This window comes from Heterodontus francisci, chromosome 12, assembly GCF_036365525.1.
Source record: "Heterodontus francisci isolate sHetFra1 chromosome 12, sHetFra1.hap1, whole genome shotgun sequence".
Lineage (NCBI taxonomy): Eukaryota > Metazoa > Chordata > Chondrichthyes > Heterodontiformes > Heterodontidae > Heterodontus > Heterodontus francisci.
In genome coordinates, this window is record NC_090382.1 from 85,714,496 (window position 1) to 85,739,700 (window position 25,205).

Here is a 25,205-nt window from a genome sequence, read left to right on the forward strand (position 1 = left end):
CCAAAGCATGCATGTGACATCATAGAATGGAGGAGTGGGGAGAGGGGCCTCATTGGCCTCAATCCCAGGTTTTGTGGGACAACCTTAAGCAAGAGCAACCTTAAGAGCAGACCACCTTAAGAACTGTAAGTGAAGATCATCAGAGGGAGTGATGTCACGTCACACACGGCCAGGGAGGTGTGGGTGGAGCCCAGCAGAGTGAGAGGTGTTTAGATCTAGCTTGTGCAGTAATTATTTGCATACTGTTATGACGAGGTGCGAAAGGTTTCTAGGGGTCTGTTACTATCTTCATCTGGTCTTATTGTAACAGGGCTTAATTTTAAACACACTATGTTTTGAGCTCCACCTTTGTGAATCCTTGTTCACAACTTTACAATTATAAGGCAAAGAAATAAGCACAAACAGGCTTTCTGTGGTTTAAAGAAGAAAGATGAAATTTATTAAACCTTAAACTCTAATACGGTTCACGTCTATGGATATATGACATGCCACGCGAGCATACACACGTGATACACGTATGCAAATAGGAACAGAAAAGAGCAGAGGAAAAGATAAGTAGAACAATTTGAGGCAATATCTTGTTACTGTTTCTCGAGCTCGCTGTAGTTCTTGATTGAAGATATGGTCTTGCTTTTCGTTGGGGCTCAATAGTCTTCTTAAAACCTTGTTCACATAGGAAACTTTTCTCTCATTGAGCTTCACGTGTTTTCACAGGATTCAGTTCCGTGGGAAGGAGATGGAAGCAGGCAGGACAGGAGAGGCTGTAATTCTTGCTTCAGTTCCAGGAGAGAGCTTTACTCCATGAGCACAAGGTTTTGTCTCTGTTCCAATTCCTTTGTTGGGAGGTCAAATTCAAAAAAGCTCCCAGGTTGCCCAGCAGGTTAGTCATCTGACTAACTCCTTATATAGAACAGTCTCTCCTGTGAGGTTTGTGGATTGTACCTTAGCAGTCTCTGGAATGCTAGCTCCCCCCACCTTCAACGTCTGGTAATCAAAAGTTCATTGTTGTTTGAAAGAGTCAGTGCATGGTCCTTTGTCCCTTGTTCCAACACTGCTGGTTACCATGGAAATGTCTTTACGATCAGGGGCTTGCAATTTTAAGTTTTCATGTTCATGTGGTGAAATCATGCATGCATCAATCTTGGCAGGTGGGTGGGGTTTGCCTGACACCTCCACATCTAGGGAAATGAAATGCAATTTGAAGAAAATGGTGCATTTCAATACAGAGTTTGAGAGAAATATAAGATACAGAAAGAAACCATGCATTTCTCTCATTCATTTCCATTCATTCACCAATCTTGAAGCTCGTTAAAAATGGTCTGTTCTGGGTGCCAGGTCTGCTTTAATTTCCCCCTTTTTTTCCTCAGGAAAGTTACTGGGGGTGCGGGGGGTGGTGGGGTTCTGTCGTGCACTCTGAGTCCTGCAAAGACTTTTGACTTCAGGGGATGGGTGGTTCCCGTTTCCTCTGACTGTGAGGGAGGAGTCTTCATTACCCTTCCCTTTGTTCTCTGGGGCATTCCTATCTGCTGGTATTTGTGAAGACTTAACTGCATTCTCCTGTGACACTTTGACTAGGTGAGGCATCACCCTCACAATTTCTCTGCCCCCAAGCGGTCTCTCTTTGTCTCTGCAAGTTCCTGTAAATGCTGTTAGCAACTCTGGTGGGGTGCTTATAGAGTCTGCATTCACATAGGAGGGTGTAGGGTGTAACTTTTCGCATTTTTCGGGGTTTGTTGACCAGACAGGAGGGGGTTTCATCCAGGATTCTTCCCGTACTTTCTTTAACCTGCCCTCTTCGTCACTTTTTCCCATTCGCTTTCTAAACTTTTGCCAGCCATGTGACTGCTTGTCCCCTTTTGTTCTCGGCGGGAGTCCCTTACAGTTCACCAGTCCTCTGTTGGAGGATCCTCCTAACAGGACTTAGGGGTGCAGGTTTCACTGTAGGTTGGGGTTTCCCCTCAACCTGGCACATGTGGCAACTCCTGCAGTACTCCACCATATCCTTGTGGAGATTTGGCCAGTCAAACGTCTGTCTTATGCGGGTCTTGGTCTTTCTTATACCGGCATGTACAGCCACTGTAGTCTCAGGGACCCTTCTTAATATTTCTCTCTGGTACCTCTGTGACACCACTAACTGGTGAACTACTGTCCACTTCTTGCCCTCAGGTCTGTCAGGAGAACTCTATTTCCTCATGAGTACCTCATTCTTTAAATAGGAGCAGTCAGGGACTCCCTCTGCTTCACTTTCAGAAGTTGCAGCCTGTGCTAACTCTCACAATACTGGGTCAGCTCGCTAAGCGTCCGCGAGGGAAAATCCATTTAATTCATTCCCTGGGTCTCCTAACTTTCCAAAGAAAGTCCCAGACTGGCAGATCTCATGGTCATTTGCGTACAGTGCCAATGCAGTCTCCTCTGGGGGAGCTGGTTTGATCATGGCCTGACCCACTACACATTCAGGGTAACTGCAGGAGACTGTCTCCTGCCACTGCCCTATCTCTCTGACCTCCTGCAGTCTTTCTTTCACTACTGGCAGGGCTACCACCTCCACCCCCACCAGATCATTACCTAGCAGGAGGTCAGCCCCGTCCACAGGCAAACTAGGGACAATCCCTACGGTCACCAGTTCTGAAACTAGATCGCATTCCAGGTGCACCCAGTGTACAGGTACAGGCATACACTGCCCTCCAATACCATTCACCACTTCTTCTTCTTCTTCTTTCATTCTGGTGTTTACTGCACTCTATGGGGGAGAGGTCAGGCCTTTTCCCAGTAAAAGGGATCTAGTTGCCCCTGTGTCCCTGAGAATCACTATGGACTTGCTTGCCCCACTCGAGAGATATGAGGTTACTTTCCCTTCAGATGCAAAACCCTGATATCCTTCAGGAATCCTATTAACTTTTCCTGCATTGGCCGTAGTAAGCTTCCTGGGTTGCCCCCTTACTGCAGTCAAAGCCACAGCCTGTTCCATGTTTTCCATCAGGCCCTCATCTTCACTGACTGGGTGTGCCCTGATTAACCCTGCTGATTTCCCCTTTAGTTTCCAGCAGTCAGCTTTTATATGCCCTGCCTTGTTACAATGGAAGCACACAGGTCTCTGGTCTCACTCTTGCTCACAGCACCTTCCTTTTTCGTTGGAGGAGTGCCCCCTGTGTCTCCCACTTTCCTTTCTCTTCCAGGCCTGGGCAGATATCACCTTCCCACCCTTTGTCCTATTCTGATTTGTGGGGGTGATCAGGAAAGATTCTGCCCTGGGAAACCAACTTATAAATTAAAGCAAACTCATGGGCCAGAACAGCCGCTTGCCGGGCTCCCTGAACCCGCTGCTCCTCTACATGGACTTTTATTGAGAATGGGAGAGACTTTTTAAATTCCTCTAACAGGATTACTTCTCTGAGAGTCTCATAGCTGAGCTGCATTTTTAAAGCCCTCAGCCACTGGTCAAAAGCCAGCTGCTTGCTTCTTTCAAACTCCAGATAAGTTTGATTAGCTTGCTTTTTGAGGGTTCTAAACTTTTGGCTGTAGGTTTCGGGTACTAATTCATATGCCCCGAGGATAGCACTTTCAGTCAGTTCATAATTTAATGAACTCTCATCTGGCAACAAGGAATAAACCTCATGGGCTTTTCCAGTTAGTTTGCTTTGCAGTAAGAGGCCAGGTCTCAGCTGGCCATTTTAGCTGCCTTGCCAGTTTTGCGAAGGATACAAAAAATGTTTCCACATCTTCCTCATTGAATTTGGAATTAATTGAGCAAGTTTTAGCAATTTTGTACCCAATCCTGCATTGTGCTCCTCCATATTGGCCATGCTTTCACTAAGGTTACTCTGTCGCCCCCTAGCGAACTCAAACCGCCTCAACTCTCTTTCGCATTCTTTCTGGAATGTTCTTTCTCTCTCGCTTTCCTCTCTCTCTCTTTCCTTCTCCCACCTTTCATTTTCTTCATGTTCCTTTTGGAAGGCCCTTTCTTTTTCCCTCTCCTGCCTCTCTCTCTCTCTTTTTCTCTAATTTAAGCTTCCTTTGGTCCAATTGTATTTTTGCTAATAGTACCCTGTCTGGGTCTACTTCTAACACTGCTTCTGCTTTGTCAGATTCAAGAGAAAAATGGTTGGCCACTATCCTTAGGAGTTCAGACTTCCTAGCTTTGCCACTTACAGTGAACCCCCACTGCTTAGCCATTTTTCTCAAATCCTCCATAGACAGTGCTTTTAACTTATCCAAAGTTACTTCACCCTGGCTTGGAGAGCTATTCGCTTCAGTCACAGACGTCTTAGTAGTCAATCACACACAACCACAAGAAAACCTGTATTGGTATTTTGCTCTTTTTGATTGGGAACAATTTGGCTCCCCACTTCCAATTTCACTCGTTTGTCTGTGGGTAACAATCCAGATGCTAGCACCCAATTTTTGTTATGACCAGGTGCAAACGGTTTCGAGGGGTCTTTTACTATCTTCACCTGGTCTTATTGTAACAGGGCTTAACTTTAAACACACTGTGCTTTCAGCTCCCCCTTTGCGAATCCTTGTTCACAACTTTCCAATTATTGGAAAGAAATGGCAAAGAAATGAGCACAAGCAGGCTTTCTGTGGTTTAAAGAAGAAAGATGAAATATCTTAAACCTTAAACTCTAACACGGTTCACACCTATGGATATACGACGTGCCCATGCTAGCATGCATACGCGATACACACATGCAAATAGGGACAGAAAAGAGCAGAGGAAAAGATAAGTGTGAAAATAGATAAGTCCCCTGGGCCAGATGGGATTTATCCTAGGATTCTCTGGGAAGCCAGGGAGGAGATTGCAGAGCCGTTGTTGTTGATCTTTAAGTCGTCATTGTCGACAGGAGTAGTGCCGGAGGACTGGAGGATAGCAAATGTTGTCCCCTTGTTCAAGAAGGGGAGTAGAGACAGCCCTGGTAATTATAGACCTGTGAGCCTTACTTCGGTTGTGGGTAAAATGTTGGAAAAGGTTATAAGAGACAGGATTTATAATCATCTTGAAAAGAATAAGTTCATTTGCGATAGTCAGCACGGTTTTGTGAAAGGTAGGTCGTGCCTCACAAACCTTATTGAGTTTTTCGAGAAGGTGACCAAACAGGTGGATGAGGGTAAAGCCGTGGATGTGGTGTATATGGATTTCAGTAAGGCGTTTGATAAGGTTCCCCACGGTAGGCTATTGCAGAAAATACGCAAGTATGGGGTTGAAGGTGATTTAGAGCTTTGGATCAGAAATTGGCTAGCTGAAAGAAGACAGAGGGTGGTGGTTGATGGCAAATGTTCATCCTGGAGTTTAGTTACTAGTGGTGTACCGCAAGGTTCTGTTTTGGGGCCACTGCTGTTTGTCATTTTTATAAACGACCTGGATGAGGGTGTAGAAGGGTGGGTTAGTAAATTTGCGGATGACACGAAGGTCGGTGGAGTTGTGGATAGTGTCGAAGGGTGTTGTAGGGTACAGAGGGACATAGATAGGCTGCAGAGCTGGGCTGAGAGATGGCAAATGGAGTTTAATGTGGAGAAGTGTGAGGTGATTCACTTTGGAAGGAGTAACAGCAATGCAGAGTACTGGGCTAATGGGAAGATTCTTGGTAGTGTAGATGAGCAGAGAGATCTTGGTATCCAGGTACATAAATCCCTGAAAGTTGCTACCCAGGTTAATAGGGCTGTTAAGAAGGCATATGGTGTGTTAGCCTTTATTAGTAGGGGGATCGAGTTTCAGAGCCACGGGGTCATGATGCAGCTGTACAAAACTCTGGTGAGGCCGCACCTGGAGTATTGCGTGCAGTTCTGGTCACCGCATTATAGGAAGGATGTGGAAGCTTTGGAAAGGGTGCAGAGGAGATTTACTAGGATGTTGCCTGGTATGGAAGGAAGGTCTTACGAGGAAAGGCTGAGGGACTTGGGGTTGTTTTCGTTAGAGAGAAGGAGGAGGAGAGGTGACTTAATAGAGACATACAAGATAATCAGAGGGTTAGATAGGGTGGATAGTGAGAGTCTTTTTCCTCGGATGAGGATGGCAAACACGAGGGGACATAGCTTTAAGTTGAGGGGTGAAAGATATAGGACAGATGTCAGAGGTAGTTTCTTTACGCAGAGAGTAGTAGGGGCGTGGAACGCCCTGCCTGCAACAGTAGTAGACTCGCCAACTTTAAGGGCATTTAAGTGGTCATTGGATAGACATATGGATGTAAATGGAATAGTGTAGGTCAGATGATCGGCGCAACATCGAGGGCCGAAGGGCCTGTACTGCGCTGTAATATTCTAATTCTAATTCTAATTCTAACAGTTTGAGGCAAAATCTTGTTCCTGGTTCTCGAGCTCACTGTAGACCTTGATTGAAGATATGGTCTTGCTTTTCATTGGGGCCCAGTAGTCTTCTTAAAACCTTGTCCACATAGGAAACTTATCTCTCATTGAGTTTCACATGTTTTCACAAGATTCAGTTCCATGGGAAGGAGATGGAAGCAGGCAGTACAGGAGAGGCTTCAGTTCCGGGAGAGATCATTACTCCATGAGTACACGGCTTTCTCTCTGTTCCAATTCCTTTGTTGGGAGTTCAAATTCTAAAATCCCAGGTTTCCGAGCAGGTTAGTCATGTGACTAGCTCTTTATATGGAACAGTCTCTCCTGCGAGGTTTGTGAATTGTACCTTAGCAGTCTCTGGAATGCTAGCTCCCTCCACCTTCAACGTCTGGTAATCAAAAGTTCATTGTCAGTTCAATGAGTCAGGGTATGGCCCTTTGTTCCTAGTTCCAACTTTGTCCATTACCATGGAAATGTTTTTCTGGTCAGGGGCTTACAATTTTAAGTTTTAATGTTCATGTGGCGAAATCATGTGTGCCTCAATCTTGACAGGCGGTGGGGGGTTGCGGTTTGCCTGATATATATATATTCCAGTTCAATTATAATAAAACCCACATTTTATTGGACTATTACTTGTAGTCCTGTGAGACTTACAACAGATCACACATCAAAGGGACAAGGAATATGACACCAAGGTCCAGGGGTTATGGGGGGTAATGTTGGAGGCCTCAGTGGGGGTAGGACAGGGCTGGAGAACTGATGCACCATTTCTCCTGGAAAGCCTGCCAAACTGATCCTCAACGTCGCCTGCTCTAGAAAGATCCCAGTGACGACCGTCTACATGTATTTTGGATGCCAAACCAAAAAGGGACAATTGACATCATTTCATTTCTTCTCTTTTTTCTTCACGAATTAGTAAGTATTTGGCCAAAGCATTCCTTTCTGTTTTTTTTGTAATAGAGCTCTAAAGAGAAAATCTTTTATTTTTCAGTTAACTGGTATGTGTGTGAGGGGTTAATGTAAAAAAAGAACTTTCATATTTCAATCTGTGTGTTATTGCTTTGCTACATTACTGGGTAAGCCTTGTTTTATAATAAACTAATAATTTTGTTGTTTAGTGTTGTTTTGTTGTCGCGGTTCTGGGAGGGAGGGTAAGTGGAAAATGGGTCGGACATGGTTGAGAGCCCTGTCAACCGCAGTGGGGAGGAATCCTCTGTTGAGGAAATAGGAAGATGTATCAGAAGCGTTGTTGTGGAGGGTTGCATCATCAGAGCAGGTGTGTCAGAGATGGAGAAATGGGAGAATGGAATGGAGTCCTTATAGGAGGCAGGGTGTAAGAAAGTGTATTTGAGGTAGCTGTGGGAGTCGGTGGGCTTATAATGAATATTAGCGGACAGTCTATCCCCAGAGATGGAGACAGAGCAATCGAGGAAGGTAAGTGTCGGAGATGGACCATGTAAAGGTGAAAGAAGTCTCAGACACTTCTCCCGACCTCCCCCTGGATCATGACTCCACCACCGAACATCCCCCACTCTACCATTACCGTCAAGCAAGGAGACCAACCCTGGTTCAATGAACAGTGCAGGAGGGCATGCCAGGAGCAGCACCAGGCATACCTCAAAATGAGGTCTCAACCTGGAGAAGCTACAACCCAGGACTACTTGCATGCCAAACTGCATAAGCAGCATGCATTAGACAGAGCTAAGCGATCCCATAACCAACGGATCAGATCTAACCTCTGCAGTCCTGCCACATCCAGTCGTGAATGGTGGTGGACAATTAACCAACTAACTGGAGGAGGTGGCTCCACAAATATCCCCATCCTCAATTATGGGGGAGCCCAGCACATCAGTGCGAATGATAAGGCAGAAGCATTTGCAACAATCTTCAGCCAGAAGTGTCGAGTTGATGATCCATCTCGGCCTCCTCCCGAAGTCTCCAGCATTACAAATGCCAGACTTCAGCCAATTTGATTCACTTGGCATGATATCAAGAAACGACTGAAGACACTGGATATTGCAAAGGTCCTGACAATATTCTGGCAATTGTACTGAAGGCCTGTGCTCCAGACTTGCCGCACCCCTAGCCAAGCTGTTCCAGTATAGCGACAACACTGGCATCTACTCGGAAATGTGGAAATTGCTCAGGTATATCCTGTACACAAAAAGCAGGACAAGTCCAACATGGCCAATTACCACCCCATCAGTCTACTCTCAATCATCAGTAAAGTGATGGAAGGTGTCATCAACAGTGCCATCAAGCAGCACTTGCTTAGCAATAACCTGCTTAGTGATGCTCAGTTTCGGTTCCGCCAGGACCACTCAACTCCTGACCTCATTACAGCCTTGGTTCAAACATGGACAAAAGAGCTGAACTCAAGAGGTGAGGTGAGAGTGACTGCCCTTGCCATCAAGGCAGCATTTTACCGAATGTGGCATCAAGGAGCCTTAGCAAAACTGAGGTCAATGGGAATCAGGGGGAAAACCCTCCACTGGCTCGAGTCATACCTAGTGCAAAGGAAGATGGTTGTGGTTGTTGGAGGTCAATCATCTCAGGTCCAGGACATCACTGCAGGAGTTCCTCAGGGTAGTGTCCTAGCCCTAACCATTTTCAGCTGCTTCATCAATGACCTTCCTTCAATCATAAGGTCAAAAGTGGGATGTTCGCTGATGATTGCACAATGTTCAGCACCATTTGTGGCTCCTCAGATACTGAAGCAGTCCGTGTAGAAATGCAGCAAGACCTGGACAATATCCGGGCTTGGGCTGATAAGTGGCAAGTAACATTTTCACCACACAAGTGCCAAGCAATGACCATATCCAACAAGAGAGAATCTAACCATCTCCTCTTGACGTTCAACAGCATTACCATCGCTGAATCCCCCACTATCAACATCCTAGGGGTTACCATTGACCAGAAACTGGACTGGAGTAGCCGTATAAATACCGTGGCTACAGGAGCAGGTCAGAGGCTAGGAATTCTGCGGCGAGTAGCTCACCCCCTGACTCCCCAAAGCCTGTCCACAATCTACAAGGCACAAGTCAAGAGTGTGATGGAATACTCTCCACTTGCCTGGATGGGTGCAGCTCCAACAACACTCAAGAAGTTCTACACCATCCAGAACAAAGCAGCCCACTTGATTGGCACACCATCCACAAATATTCACTCCCTTCACCACCGATGCACAGTGGCAGCAGTGTGTACCATCTACAAGATGCACTGCAGCAACGCACCAAGGCTCCTTACACTGCACCTTCCAAACCCGCGACCTCTACCACCTCGAAGGAGAAGGGCAGCAGATGCATGAGAACTTCACCGCCTGCAAGTTCCCCTTCAAGTCACACATGATCCTGACTTGGAACTATATCGCCGTTGCTTCACTGTCGCTGGCTCAAAATCCTGGAACTCCATTCCTAACAGCATTGTGGGTGCACCTACCTCACATGGACTGCAGTGGTTCAAGAAGGCAGCTCACCACCACCTTCTCAAGGGCAATTAGGGATGGGCAATAAATGATGGCCTAGCCAGTGACGCCCACATCCCATGAATGAATTTAAAAAAAGCTCCTGTCTATAGCTCTGATGATGCAACCTTCTACAACAGCACTTCCGATATATCTTCCTTTTTCCTCAATCAAGGATCCCCTCCCCACCCCCCCACCGCCCCACTGTGGTTGACAGGGCCCTCAACCATGTCTGACCCATTTCCCGCACTTTTGCCTTCCCCTCCCTTCCAGAACCATGACAGGGTTCCCCTTCTCCTCACTTTCCAACCCACCAGCCTCCACATCCATCCTCCGCCATTTCCGCCAGCTCCATCGTGATGCCAACAGCAAACGCATCTTCCCCTCCGCTCCCCTGTCAGCATTCCGAAGGGATCATTCCCTCCAGGACACCCTGGTCCACTTCTCCATTATCCACAACACCTCGTCCCCTTCCCAAGGCCCCTTCCCATGCATCTGCAGGAGGTGTAATACCTGCCCTTTTACCTCCTCTCCCCTCACCATCCCAGGCCCCCAAACACTCCTTTCAGGTGAAGCAGCAATTTACTTGTACTTCTTTCAATTTCGTATACTGTATTTGCTGCTCACAATGCGGTCTCTTCTACATTGGGGAGACCAAATGCAGATTGGGTGACTGCTTTGCAGAACACCTCAGCTCAATCCAAAAACATGACTCCAAGCTTCTGGTCGCTTGCCATTTCAACACCCCTGCTCTCATAGCTACATCTCTCTCCCGGGCTTGCTGCAGTGTTCCAGTGAACATCAATGCAAGCTCAAGGAACAGCACCTCATTTTTCGATTAGGCATGCTACAGTCTACCGGACTGAACATTGAGTTCAATAATTGCATAGCATGACTGGCCCTTTTTTATTTTTATTTTAGTTTATTTTTTATCATTATTTTTTCCATGTGCCTGCCTACTGGTTTTTTCATGTTTGTGCTTTTGGCTAGGGCTGCTCATTATTCAGACAATAACACCATCTCTACACTAATGCTTTGTCTTTCACCACACCATTAGCACAGTCTCTTTGCCGTTGTTCCATGACCTCCTTGTCAGTTAATCTCTTTGGCCCTCTGTCCTATCAACACCTTCCTTTTTGTTCTCTTGCCCCCACCCTGCTTTACTTTCTTAAAACCTATTATATTTCTAACCTTTGCCAGTTCTGATGAAAAATCACTGGCCTGAAATGTTAACTCTGCTTCTCTCTCCAAAGATGCTGCCAGACCTGCTGAGTATTTCCAGCACTTTCTATTTTTATTTCAGATTTCCAGCATCTGCAGTATTTTGCTTTTATTTATCATATTATTTTCTTTGATTCAAAGTCCATTTTGTCTGATTACTCATCTAGAGCTTCTTAAAGTGTTTTGCTAAGTTAAATGTGCTACATAAATGGACTTTGTTGCTGGAAAAAGTGAGCCAGAGGTAGAAGGGCCTGTTTCTATGCTGTATAACTCTATGACTCTATGAAATCATTTGGCTCATTAGTGGAAAGAAGTTTCATAGGAATGTAGGAATGTAAAAGACCAGAAAAGATATTGCAGCCCATCTGACTGGTCCCAATCTTCTTCTTCTTCTTTGGCCTCCTTGTCTCGAGAGACAATGGGTAAGGGCCTAGAGGTGGTCAGTGGTTTGTGAAGCAGCGCCTGGAGTGGCTATAAAGGCCAATTCTAGAGTGACAGACTCTTCCACAGGTGCTGCTGATTAAATTGCTTGTCGGGGCTGTTACACAGTTGGCTCTCTCCTTGCGCTTCTGTCTTTTTTCCTGCCAACTGCTAAGTCTCTTCAACTGGCCACACTTTAGCCCCGCCTTTATGGTTGCCCGCCAGCTCTGGCGATCGCTGGCAACTGACTCCCACGATTTGTGTTCAATGTCACAGGACTTCATGTCGCGTTTGCAGACGTCTTTAAAGCGGAGACATGGATGGTTGGTGGGTCTGGTACCAGTGACGAGCTCGCTGTACAATGTGTCCTTGGGGATCCTGCCATCTTCCATGCGGCTCACATGGCCAAACAATCTCAGGCGCCGTTGGCTTAGTAGGGTGTATATGCTGGGGATGTTGGCCACCTCGAGGACTTCAGTGTTGGAGATACAGTCCTGCCACAAGATGCCAAGGATTCTCCGGAGGCAGCAAAGATGGAATGAATTAAGATGTCGCTCTTGGCTGACGTACGTTGTCCAGACCTCGCTGCCGTAGAGCAAGGTACTGGTTCCAATATCTATAAAATATCTTACCACATTATTCTTCTCATATACTCATCATTTTTTCAGGTACTTATACAACTCTCTTAAATCTGCTTATACAATGAGCCACCGCTGCCTCCATTGGCAGCTCATTCTCTCCAACCACCACTCTGCATCAAGTAGTGAAATCTGGACTATCATTTCACACTGCCTTTTCTAAATTTGAGGTTGTGGAAACACTGACTTTATGAAACCAATTGAGGTTAGGGTTGGAAAACTTTAATTGAGATAAATTGGACAAATCTTTTAGGACAGGAGAAGGAGCCAGGTTGAGGGCAAACGGAAACAGAGTTATAGACAGGAGTTAAAATTCAAATCTCTAGTGCTTGGAAACCAGAAGATACCAAAGTTGAACATTAATGTTTATCTAGCCCAAGACCATGCAAGTTAAAGTATTGCAGTTGCCTGGTCATGTCGGATTCAACTGTATCTGCCCCTTGTATCGCAGAAAAATCGAAATATATTGCAGCTGCCGTCACAAACTATTCTCAGGCTATTATCGGTATGACCATTGTATCGCTTCAGCCACATACCTCGCTGACGATGGTGGAGATGTACTGATCCTTACTGTACTCCCATCCATCCAAACAGGGCTCCTGTTCTACGTCAGACATATTGAAGGAATCTGGGTCGGGAAATGTCTCCGAAAGATTCATTATCACGTCCACCCGGTACCGTCTACATTTGCTGTACTGGAGTTTGTCTCCTTCTAGCACCAGAGGGATCGTCCGATTCCTCCACGCTTCACTCAGATTGAGATTCTCGGGAACGAAGCAGCGATGCTCTGGAATATCCCCGACAAAAACTATGGACATTCCGCAGAAACCATTGGGGAAGACGGTGAGGCTCAAAACAAAGAAGAGAATCTTCTGGTAGGGTCCCCATTCTCTCAGCAAAGCAGTAATTTCATCGTAATCCTGCATGCTCGCTACAGCAGGAGGACTGGCAATGATTTTCTTCTGTAAAACTGCAGTGCCATTGGACAGCAGCAAGTTTATGATTATTGCTCAGTCGTTTCCACTATAAATAGTAATTCAGTTGTCATCCAGCACTGACTGCTCCTCCCAATCCCACTGGACTGTTAAAGAGGATACTAGAGTAGGGAATAGTGCATTATTAGATGGGGTCAGAGTAAGGGAGAAAGTAATAAAGTCTGAATCAGGGTTAATGTGCATGTATGTGAATGCACGGTGTGTGGTTAATAAGACTGGTGAGGTACAGATGCAGATCGCGATGTGGAAATATGATGTGGCTATAACAGAGACCTGGCTCAAAGAAGGGCAGGACTGGATGTTAAATATTCCTAGATACAAGATGTTCAGGAAACACAGGAAAGGGAAAAAAGGGGGAGAGGTGGCGGTATTGATTAAGAAGAGCATTGCAGTACTGGAGAAAAAGGAAGTCCCAGAGGGGTAGAGGACAGTATTAATTTGAATTAATTAGAATTAGAATTAGAATTAGAATATTACAGCGCAGTACAGGCCCTTCGGCCCTCGATGTTGCGCCGATCATCTGACCTACACTATTCCATTTACATCCATATGTCTATCCAATGACCACTTAAATGCCCTTAAAGTTGGCGAGTCTACTACTGTTGCAGGCAGGGCGTTCCACGCCCCTACTACTCTCTGCGTAAAGAAACTACCTCTGACATCTGTCCTATATCTTTCACCCCTCAACTTAAAGCTATGTCCCCTCGTGTTTGCCATCCTCATCCGAGGAAAAAGACTCTCACTATCCACCCTATCTAACCCTCTGATTATCTTGTATGTCTCTATTAAGTCACCTCTCCTCCTCCTTCTCTCGAACGAAAACAACCCCAAGTCCCTCAGCCTTTCCTCGTAAGACCTTCCTTCCATACCAGGCAACATCCTAGTAAATCTCCTCTGCACCCTTTCCAAAGCTTCCACATCCTTCCTATAATGCGGTGACCAGAACTGCACGCAATACTCCAGGTGCGGCCTCACCAGAGTTTTGTACAGCTGCATCATGACCCCGTGGCTCTGAAACTCGATCCCCCTACTAATAAAGGCTAACACACCATATGCCTTCTTAACAGCCCTATTAACCTGGGTAGCAACTTTCAGGGATTTATGTACCTGGATACCAAGATCTCTCTGCTCATCTACACTACCAAGAATCTTCCCATTAGCCCAGTACTCTGCATTGCTGTTACTCCTTCCAAAGTGAATCACCTCACACTTCTCCGCATTAAACTCCATTTGCCATCTCTCAGCCCAGCTCTGCAGCCTATCTATGTCCCTCTGTACCCTACAACACCCTTCGACACTATCCACAACTCCACCGACCTTCGTGTCATCCGCAAATTTACTAACCCACCCTTCTACACCCTCATCCAGGTCGTTTATAAAAATGACAAACAGCAGTGGCCCCAAAACAGAACCTTGCGGGACACCACTAGTAACTAAACTCCAGGATGAACATTTGCCATCAACCACCACCCTCTGTCTTCTTTCAGCTAGCCAATTTCTGATCCAAAGCTCTAAATCACCTTCAACCCCATACTTCCGTATTTTCTGCAATAGCCTACCGTGGGGAACCTTATCAAACGCCTTACTGAAATCCATATACACCACATCCACGGCTTTACCCTCATCCACCTGTTTGGTCACCTTCTCGAAAAACTCAATAAGGTTTGTGAGGCACGACCTACCTTTCACAAAACCGTGCTGACTATCGCAAATGAACTTATTCTTTTCAAGATGATTATAAATCCTGTCTCTTATAACCTTTTCCAACATTTTACCCACAACCGAAGTAAGGCTCACAGGTCTATAATTACCAGGGCTGTCTCTACTCCCCTTCTTGAACAAGGGGACAACATTTGCTATCCTCCAGTCCTCCGGCACTACTCCTGTCGACAATGACGACTTAAAGATCAACAACAACGGCTCTGCAATCTCCTCCCTGGCTTCCCAGAGAATCCTAGGATAAATCCCATCTGGCCCAGGGGACTTATCTATTTTCACTCTTTCCAAAATTGCTAACACCTCCTCCTTATGAATCTCAATCCCATCTAGCCTAGTAGGCTGTATCTCAGTAATCTCCTCGGCAACATTTTCTTTCTCTACTGTAAATACTGACGAAAAATATTCATTTAACGCTTCCCCTATCTCCTCTGATTCCGCACACAACTTCCCACTACTATCCGTGATTGGTCCTGTTCTAACTCTTATCATTCGTTTATTCCTGATATACCTATAGAAAGCCTTAGGGTTTTCTTTGATCCTATCCGCCAATGACTTCTCGTGTCCTCTCCTTGCTCTTCTTAGCCCTCCCTTTAGATCCTTCCTGGCTAGCTTGTAACTCTCAAGCGCCCTAACTGAGCCTTCACGTCTCATCCTAACATAAGCCGCCCTCTTCCTCTTGACAAGCGCTTCAACTTCTTGAGTAAACCACGGCTCCCTTGCTCGACAACTTCCTCCCTGCCTGACAGGTACATACTTATCAAGGACACGCATTAGCTGCTCCTTGAATAAGCTCCACATTTCGTTTGTGCCCATCCCCTGCAGTTTCCTTCCCCATCCTACACATCCTAAATCTTGCCTAATCGCGTCATAATTTCCTTTCCCCCAGCTATAATTCTTGCCCTGCGGTATATACCTGTCCCTGCCCATCGCTAAGGTAAACCTAACCGAATTGTGATCACTATCGCCAAAGTGCTCACCTACATCTAAATCGAACACCTGGCCGGGTTCATTACCCAGTACCAAATCCAATGTGGCATCGCCCCTGGTTGGCCTGTCCACATACTGTGTCAGAAAACCCTCCTGCACACACTGGACAAAAACAGACCCATCTAAAGTACTCGAACTATAGTATTTCCAGTCAATATTTGGAAAGTTAAAGTCCCCCATAACCACTACCCTGTTACTCTCGCTCCTGTCTAGAATCATCTTCGCTATCCTTTCCTCTACATCTCTGGAACTATTCGGAGGTCTATAGAAAACTCCCAACAGGGTGACCTCTCCTCTCCTGTTTCTAACCTCGGCCCATACTACCTCAGTAGACGAGTCCTCAAACGTCCTTTCTGTCGCTGTAATACTTTCCTTGATTAACAATGCCACACCCCCCCCTCTTTTACCCTCTTCTCTGTTCTTTCTGAAACATCTAAATCCCGGAACCTGCAACATCCATTCCTGCCCCTGCTCTACCCATGTCTCCGAAATGGCCACAACATCAGGATCCCAGGTACCAACCCATGCTGCAAGCTCACCCATCTTATTCCGGATGCTCCTGGCGTTGAAGTAGACACACTTTAAACCAAGTTCTTGCTTGCCAGTGCCCTCTTGCGTCCCTGTAACCTTATCCCCTACCTCACTACTCTCAACAGCCTGTACACTGGAACTACAATTTAGGTTCCCATTCCCCTGCTGATTTAGTTTAAACCCCCCCGAAGAGCACTAACAAATCTCCCCCCCAGGATATTGGTACCCCTCTGGTTCAGGTGAAGACCATCCTGTTTGTAGAGGTCCCACCTACCCCAGAAAGAGCCCCAATTATCCAGGAAACCAAAACCCTCCCTCCTACACCATCCCTGCAGCCACGTGTTCAACTCCTCTCTCTCCCTATTCCTCTCTTCGCTAGCACGTGGCACAGGCAACAACCCAGAGATAACAACTCTGGTTGTTCTCGCTCTAAGCTTCCACCCTAGCTCCCTGAATTTCTGCCTTAAATCCCCATCTCTCTTCCTACCTATGTCGTTGGTGCCTATGTGGACCACGACTTGGGGGTGCTCCCCCTCCCCCTTAAGGATCCCAAAAACACGATCGGAGACATCACGTACCCTGGCACCTGGGAGGCAACACACCAACCGTGAGTCTCTCTCGTTCCCACAGAACCTCCTATCTGTTCCCCTAACTATGGAGTCCCCAATGACTAATGCTCTGCTCCTCTTCCCTTTTCCCTTCTGAGCAACAGGGACAGACTCTGTGCCAGAGACCTGCACCCCATTGCTTACCCCTGGTAAGTCGTTCCCCCCAACAGTATCCAAAACGGTATACCTGTTGTTGAGGGAAATGGCCACAGGGGATCCCTGCACTGCCTGCTGGTTCCCTTTCCTTCCCCTGACGGTAACCCATCTACCTACTTCTTTTACCTGAGGTGTGACTGCCTCCCTATAACTCCTGTCAATAATCCCCTCCGCCTCCCGAATGATCCGAAGTTCATCCAGCTCCAGCTCCAGTTCCCTAACGCGGTCTGCGAGGAGCTGGAGTTGGGTGCACTTCCCGCAGATGCAGTCAGCAGGGACACTCTTGGCGACCCCTACCTCCCACATTCTGCAGGAGGAACATACAACTGCCTTTACCTCCATTCCCACTATTCTAGATTCCCAATAAATCTACTGAAAAACCAAACGAAAAAAAAAGTCAAAACTTGTTCGCTTAGCAATCCGACGGACTGAACTTTTTAAATAAAAAGCTTACCTTATCAACACCCTAGAGTCCTTTTTTTTTGGTTAGAGGAGGAGGGTGGGTGGGAGACACTACACGTGTAGTGTCTCGGGTACTGCCACTGCCCAAATAAATAGTTTTCCCCTACCCAGCAGTCCCCGGTCCTCCGAAACAAAAAAGGGATTAACTTGTAACTTACTGAAATTGACCGCTCAGCTGAAAGTCCGCTCCGCACCCCGTTCTATCAAGGCTGCTCCTCGCAAAAGACAAAGATTTTAAAACTGCCCAAATAAATAGTTTTCCCCTACCCAGCAGTCCCCGGTCTTCCGAAACAAAAAAGGGATTAACTTGTAACTTACTGAAATTGACCGCTCAGCTGAAAGTCCGCTCCGCACCCCGTTCTATCAAGGCTGCTCCTCGCAAAAGACAAAGATTTTAAAACTGCAGAACTAAGGAACAAAAAAGGTGCGGTTACATTGCTCAATGTTATCTATAGGCCACCAGCTAATGAGAAGGATGTAAAGGAACAAATTTGCAAGGAAATTACAGAGAGGCGCAAATATTATAGGGTAATTATAATGGGGGGACTTTAATTATCCAAACATAGACTGGGATAATAGTAGTGTAAAGGGCAGTGAGAGGCAAGAGTTCCGAGAGTATGTTCAGGAAAAATTTCTACAACAGTATGTTGCTAGTCCAATGAGAAACTAGACCTGGTTCTTGGGAATGAGGTGGGCTAAGTATCAAGTATCAGTAGGAGAGCATTTAGGGGATAGTGATCATTGTATCATAAGGTTTAGGCTGACTATGGAAAAGGACAAACACAATCCAGGGTAAGAATAATTAACTGGGGTGGGCCAAATTCAATGAGATAAGACTGGAGCATTGGCAAATAAATTGGAGTCAAAAGTTGGCAGGAAAAACAGTAGCTGATCCTTTGGGCACAGTCAAGGTATGTTCCCTCAAAGGGGAAAGATAGGGCAAACAAATCCAGAGCTCCCTGGATGACAAAAGAGGTAGAGATTAAGATAAAGAAGAAAAAGTGTGCTTATGACAGATGCCAGTTAGAAAATACTATTGAGAACCAGGCTGAATATAGAAGGTCCAGAGGGGAAGTGAAAAAGCAATTAAGAGAAGCAAAGAGAGAGCATGTGAAGAGAATAGCAGCTAACATTAAAGGGAATCCCAAAGTTTTCTATAAACATATAAATAGTAAAAGGGTGGGAAAAGAAGGAGTTGGGCCAATTAGGGACCATAAAGGGGATTTACACATGGAGGCAGAGGGCATAGCTGAGGTATTAAATGAATACTTTGCATTTGTCTTTACCAAGGAAGAAGATGCAACCCAGGCAATGGCGAATGAGGAGGTAATTCAGACACTAGAAAGATTTAAAATTGATAAAGAGGACGTATTAGATAGGTACTTGAAGTGGATAAAGCACCAGTACCAGATGAGATGCATCCATGAATACTGAGGGAAGTGAGGGTGTAAATTGCAGAGACACTGGCCATAATTTTTCAGTCTGCCTTAGACTTGGGGGTGGTGCCAGAAGACTGGAGAATTGCAAATGTTACACCCTTGTTCAAAAAAGGGTGTAAAGATAAGCCCAGCAATTACAGGCCAGTCAGTTTAACTTCAGTGGTGGGAAAATTTCTGGAAAAAATAATTTGTGATGAAGTTAACAGTCACATGGACAAATGTGAGCTAATTAAAGAAGCATAAATTTCTTAAGGGAAGATCATGTTTAACTAACCTGCTGGAGTTTTTTGAGGAGGTAACAGAGAGGGTTGATGAGGGCAATGCTGTTGATGTGGTGTACATGGACTTTCAAAAGGCATTTGATGCAGTGCCACACAACAGACTTGTAAGCAAACTTGTAGTTCATGGAATAAAAGGGACGGTAGCAACATGGATATGAAATTGGCTGAGTTACAGGAAACAAAGAGTAGTGGTTAATGGATGTTTTTTGGGCTAGAGGAAGGTTTGTAGTGGAGTTCCCCAGGGATCAGTGTTGGGACCCTTGCTTTTCCTGATATATGTTAATGACCTACACCTTGGTGTATCGGGCACAATTTCAAAGTTTGCAGATGATACTAAACTTGGAAGCATTGTGAACTGTGAGGAGGATAGTATAGAACTACAAAAAGACAGACAAGTTGGTGGAATGGGCATAGAGGTGGCAAATGAAGTTCAATGCAGAGAAATGTGAGGTGATTCACTTTGGTAGTAAGAACAAGGAGAGACAATATAAAATAAAGGGTATGATTCTAAATGGGGTGCAGGAGCAGAGAGACTTAGGTGTATATGTGCATAAGTCATTGAAGGTGGCAGGACAGGTTGAGAGAGCGGTTAATAAAACAACAGTGGTCCTGGGCTTTATTAATAAAGGCATAGAGATCAGGAGCAAAGAAGTTATGTTGAACTTATATAAGACACTAGTTCAGCCTCAGCTGGAGTATTGCGTCCAATTCTGGGCGTCGCACTTTAGGAAAGATGTGAGGGCATTGGAGAGAGTACAGAAAAAGATTCATGAGAATGATTCCTGGGTTGAGGAATTTCAGTTATGAAGATAAATTGGAGAAGATAGGACTGTTTTCCTTGAAGAAGAGAAGGCTGAGAGGTGATCTGAGAGGTATTCAAAATCAGGAGGGATCTGGACAGATTAGTTAGAGAAATACTGTTCCCACTCGTGTAAGGAACAAGAACGAGAGGGCACATATTTAAAATATTTGGTAAGAGAAGCAAAAGTGACAAGAGGAAAAACTTTTTCACGCAGCGAGTGGTAAAGGTCGGGAATGCACTACCTGGGAATATGGTGGAGGCAGGTTCAATTGAAGCATTTAAAAGGGAATTAGACAGGTATATGAAAAGGAAGAATGTGCAGGGTTCCGGGGAGAAGGCGGGGGAATGGAACTGAGGGAATTGCTCTTTCAGAGAGCCAGTGCGGACATGGTGGGCCGAATGGCCTCCTTCTGCACTGTAATGATTCTGTGATTCTCTGTCATGTATACTGTTTCATAGGTGAACCTCATTAGCCGCAAATGGAATCTCTGGATCCACGGAGGCATCCCAGCGAGCTCCTTTTCGTCAACTAAGGAAACTAGGAGCTTGTGGTTTGTCTCTATGACAACCTTTAAGCCGATAATATAGTCTGAAAACTTCTCACAAGCCCAGGTGCTGCGAGAGTTTCTTTCTCTATCACGGTGTATCTCAACTCAGTGTCAGACAATCCTCGTGACGCATAATAAACAGGTCTTCGACTTCCATCTGGCCGCTCTTGAAAAATGAATGCCCCTATCCCTGTAGATGAGGCTTCAGCTGCAGTTGTGGTTGGAAGTGAAGGATTATAATGTGCTAAAACATCCAGCGAAATCAGCATCTCCTTGATCCTTTGAAATGCTTGTTCCTGATGTGCATCCCAACACCATGGTTGCACTTTCCTTAATAGTTGTTGCAAAGGTTCAGTAACTCGTGCCAAATTAGGTAGGAATTTTGCCAACTGATTGACCATGCCAGGAAACTGTTGTAGATTGTGGACAGAAGTAGGGAGTGGAAATGCATTCATGGCTCTTGTTTTTTGCGGGTCTGCCATTATGCTGCTGCTGCTGATCATGTGTCCTAACAAAAACGAATGGGTGTTTTTTGAAAACTCACAGTCCTCATCAAGTGTTAGGCCTTCATCCTGCAGATGATTCAAAACCACTCTAACCCTCAGGTTATGTTCTTCATTGGACTCACCATGAACTAAGATGTTGTCCAATTGGCATATAATACCTTCAAGGCCCTGTAGAATATTCAACATAGTTCTTTGGAATATTTTTGGTGCTGATGTGATACCGAATGGTAGACGGTTAAAACAAAATCTTCCAGAGTAATGAAGGTTGTCAATAACCTTGACTTCTTATCCAATGGAACTTGCCAAAAGCCACTATCCGTGTCAAGCTTCGTGAAGACGGTACTTTGGGATAACCTTTCCAAGCTTTTGTCCACTGAGGACATTGGATGAACTTCTCTTGCTACAAACTTATTAAGTTAAGTCTACACAAATGCGAAGATCATCTTTAGGTTTAGGAACTGGAACCATTCCCGAACTGTAGGTTCAGTAACAGAAGAGTTGACTCCCATTCTGATCATGTCTTCTAACTGATATTGGACTTGCTTCATTAGTGGTTGTGGCATCTTCCTAGGCATGAAAAGACAAACTGGTTTAGCATCTTTTCGCAAAGTAATACTATATTCGGTCTTCAGTCTGCCTCGACCGATAAACAATTTCGGCAATTCCTCTTGGAAATGACTCCTGTATTCTTGTTGCTTAACTTCTTCCACTTTCACAGTGTTTCTAATATTTGATTTCCCTTGTACTGGAGTGTTGTCTATAGCTTCCCCTCTACTTTGAGTTCAACCCCTCCTGCGCCATGTAACTGAGTTTTTGTCAGTTGCAGAAAACGTGTTGAGAACCATGGTGCTTTGTCTGATAAGACTGTTACACTTGCTCGGGTGTCCAGTTTATAATTAGTGACATGTCCGTTGACATATATATCTGCAGACCAAAATACCCGATTAGGATCATTCACCTCACCAAGAACGTCTTTTGGTTGTTCTCCTAAAGGAGGTTGTTTAACTTCATTAACCACTCTGTGCTTGAATTCTTCTATTCTGCAGGGCTATGGACCAAATGCTGGAAGGTGGGATTAGAATAGGTGGATCATTTTTTGGCCAGCACAGACACAATTGGCCAAGTGGCCTCTTTCTGTGCCTTAAACTTTCTATGATTCTATGAATGCTTTTGCTTTTGAACTTTTGGGAGTAGAGATTTTACTTTGATACATTTTACTAAAATGGCCTATTTTCTTACAGTGGAAGCATTCTGCTTTGTTTGCAGGATACTGTTCTCACCTGTGGGTACTTTTGCCACCACAGGGTTTAATGGTGTCATTCGCTTCACCCCCACCCGCCCCCCCCCCCCCCACCTTTTATTTTGATGCTTCATTTACAGCCCTCTGATTAAGGAACTGTACGGTTGCTGGAGGTTTCCTGACCCAAGGTCTTCCTTCACCACTCAGGATTTCTCTGTTGTTCTTGTGGATTTTCACTTGTTTCACCAGCTGAATAGCTTTGTCCAGAGTGAGATCTTCTTTAGACTGCAATAAATTTGATAGGGATTCATCAGCAATACCTACTACAATGTGGTCTCTTATTAATTCTGCTTTAAGGTTTCCATATTCACATTCTTCAGCTAGCCTGTAAAGGTCATTGATAAAAGTATCAGCTGTTTCGCCTGGTTTCTGGGCCCTTCTGTTCAATCTTGTTCTTTCCAAAATCTTATTGCTCCGGAAGTTGAAATAAGAATCAAAAGCTTTTATAACTTCATTGAATTTAGCAGATGTCTCATTAATGCCTTGCCTTGCAATAACATCATTTGCTATAGCCCCGATTGAATTGAATGTGTTAACTTGCTCTGCTTCAGACTGGCTGTCTAATTTAGAAGCAATTCTCTATCTCAGAAATCCTTTACACCAGAGTGACCAATTTTGGCTTTGATTTGGTTCTTCCATGTGTCCAGACCTCTCTGGTATTGTGAATGTAAGCTCCATAGCTCCAATTTGTTTTATTTTCACTTTTCGGTTTTTCCTTCCAGCATCGGAAGTTTCCCATGCTTTTTCAGCAGTGAACTGACTCCTGCTATGGCCAACGTTACTGCCTTTGAAATCTCGCTGCTAGACTAATGATTAATTTGCTCCTTACATTAAAATCAGTTTTATAGCGTTCCTGCTATACTCCCTTAACTCCTTTCTCACAGAGAATCGAGTATTTGCAGCCTCGTTGTTTGCTTTTTTTCCATCTTCACTCTGGTCGTCATGTATAATGGCGTCAACGTCGGTTCAGCCCTCGCTAAGGACTTTCCTGGTGCTGCCTGCCTAGTGCTGTTAGGGACAAAAACATTTTACCTTCTTTCATGGTTGCTCAGCAGATCCTCGATCGTTGCTTGGTTCTCCGACTTGAAGCCTTCGATTGCTGGATCAGATTTCTACCACCAATTCCCGACTCTCCGTGTCTGGAGCTCTGAAGCTTTCCACGGCCTCCTCTTGAGTTCTGCAGTTTTAGTGCTTTATCCAGGTCAGCCCTCTTCTAAGTTTCTTCAAAATCTTCTTCTGGGTGTAGCATGGTAAGAACAATTGTTTTCAGTCTCACTGCTGATCACCATATTGTCTGTTTGTTTGGTAGGCTACAACCTTAATATGCTTAGTTAGTCTAGCTTAGAGAGATTCCTTAGTCGGGAGTAATTAGAACATTAACCTTTATTACATTATAACTATGTACAGCTTCACATCAGTCTTTGTGACTCCTCTTAAGCCATGCTGCATCTATCTTCAAGTCTCTCTCACATGTGATCTCTTACATCATCATGGTAGGAGGTATTCTTTATATTCTCTCAACATTAACCCTTTCAGACCTTTTACTACAGTAGTCAATGATAAAAAAGTGGAGTTCACTGTGTGACACACATATCATGAGTGAGCAGGAGCAGCTGGTGTTAGGAGTAGGAAGAAACTATTTGTTGGTATCCCATCACAGCTGATGATCATGAAGACCTAAACCTTATAGGACCTGACTTTAAGAGGATGCTTTCTGAGGCTCAAGCATTGCTGCAGCTATTGAAGACCATGCCCAGCCCAGCAAGTGATGTAGTGCCTTTCATGACCTCAGGATGTCCCAATGCAAGTACATCCAATGAACTGCAGTGGCTGTTGTAACATAGGAATTGCAGCAATTATTTGCATGCAGCAAGCCCCCATAAACAGCAATGTGATAATGACCTGATAATATGATTTAGTGATGTTGCTTCAAGGATCAATATTGGCCAGGACACTGGGGAGAACTCCCAAGTTCAATAGTGAATAGACAATGTGACAAAATCATGTTTCCAATTCACTCTAATTTGTTCTATCCATCAACAGCAGAATATCTTCAAGATGCTCATATGGTCAATATTTCCTGATTTTATTGACTTTTCTTTACCAACTGTTATGGACAGATGAGAGATGATAGGGATGGCTCCCCCTTTATCACCTCTCAACTGAACAAACGCAGCATATTTTTAAAAAATGTTTTAACTCCTGAGTGCTTTAATTGTCAGGAACAGACAAATGACAGGTTTTCTCATAAGTTTAAAAAGAAAGATAAATATTTATTGTTCAATGCCAAAATATATGCAACTACACCCACTCTCACACTCATAGAGATATACACACACACTCAAGAAAAGACTGCGATTATAAAGCTAGCGTACGTTCAGGTCTTATGATTTCAAGAGCTCCCTGTTACACTTGCTTTTCCCCGGGGTGAAGACTTGGAACAATGCAGGCCTGTAATCCTTTTTTGTCCACTGAAGAAAAGCTCTGGAGTTTTAGGAGGATGGATTCACTGTCATTTTAGGTTCGCAGTAGCAGACTTCGCTGGTTATACTCCAGTCCAGGTTCAATGGCGAAGCCTTGGTACAATTCCTCAGGATGGGTGTTCAGGGCCAACTCCAGTCTCTGCCTGTATGTATTTTTTTTAAAGCTGATGGTCTTAAGCAGGGTCTTTTCTCTTTGTTGGCATAAATGTTTCTCTTGCTGTCTGCCCAGACTTTGGCTTATTAAAACTCCTTATCAGAAACCTAGTTGCTGTCTTGTGACTAGAGCATCTCTTTACAATGTCCTCATAAATAGTTTTGGATGGTTAGGTTATTGTCAATGGAGTCCGGT

The 25,205-nt window shown here is 44.9% G+C and overlaps 1 protein-coding gene across 3 annotated transcripts in view; it reads right to left on the reverse strand.

The window, feature by feature from the left end:
• The window catches only part of LOC137375970 (organic cation/carnitine transporter 2-like), a 117,509-nt gene extending 104,400 nt beyond the window's left edge, over positions 1 to 13,109 (reverse strand). Inside the window, exon 1 of one of the 3 annotated variants that reach the window (XM_068043782.1) lies at positions 12,576 to 13,107. In XM_068043782.1, the coding sequence (XP_067899883.1) occupies positions 12,576 to 12,965 (390 nt within the window). In that variant the 5' untranslated portion in view covers positions 12,966 to 13,107. Of the gene's footprint in view, positions 1 to 12,575 lie in introns of all 3 variants that reach the window. The other 2 variants (XM_068043785.1, XM_068043784.1) reach the window with 2 other exon arrangements.
• Between the last annotated feature and the right edge of the window lie 12,096 nt (positions 13,110 to 25,205).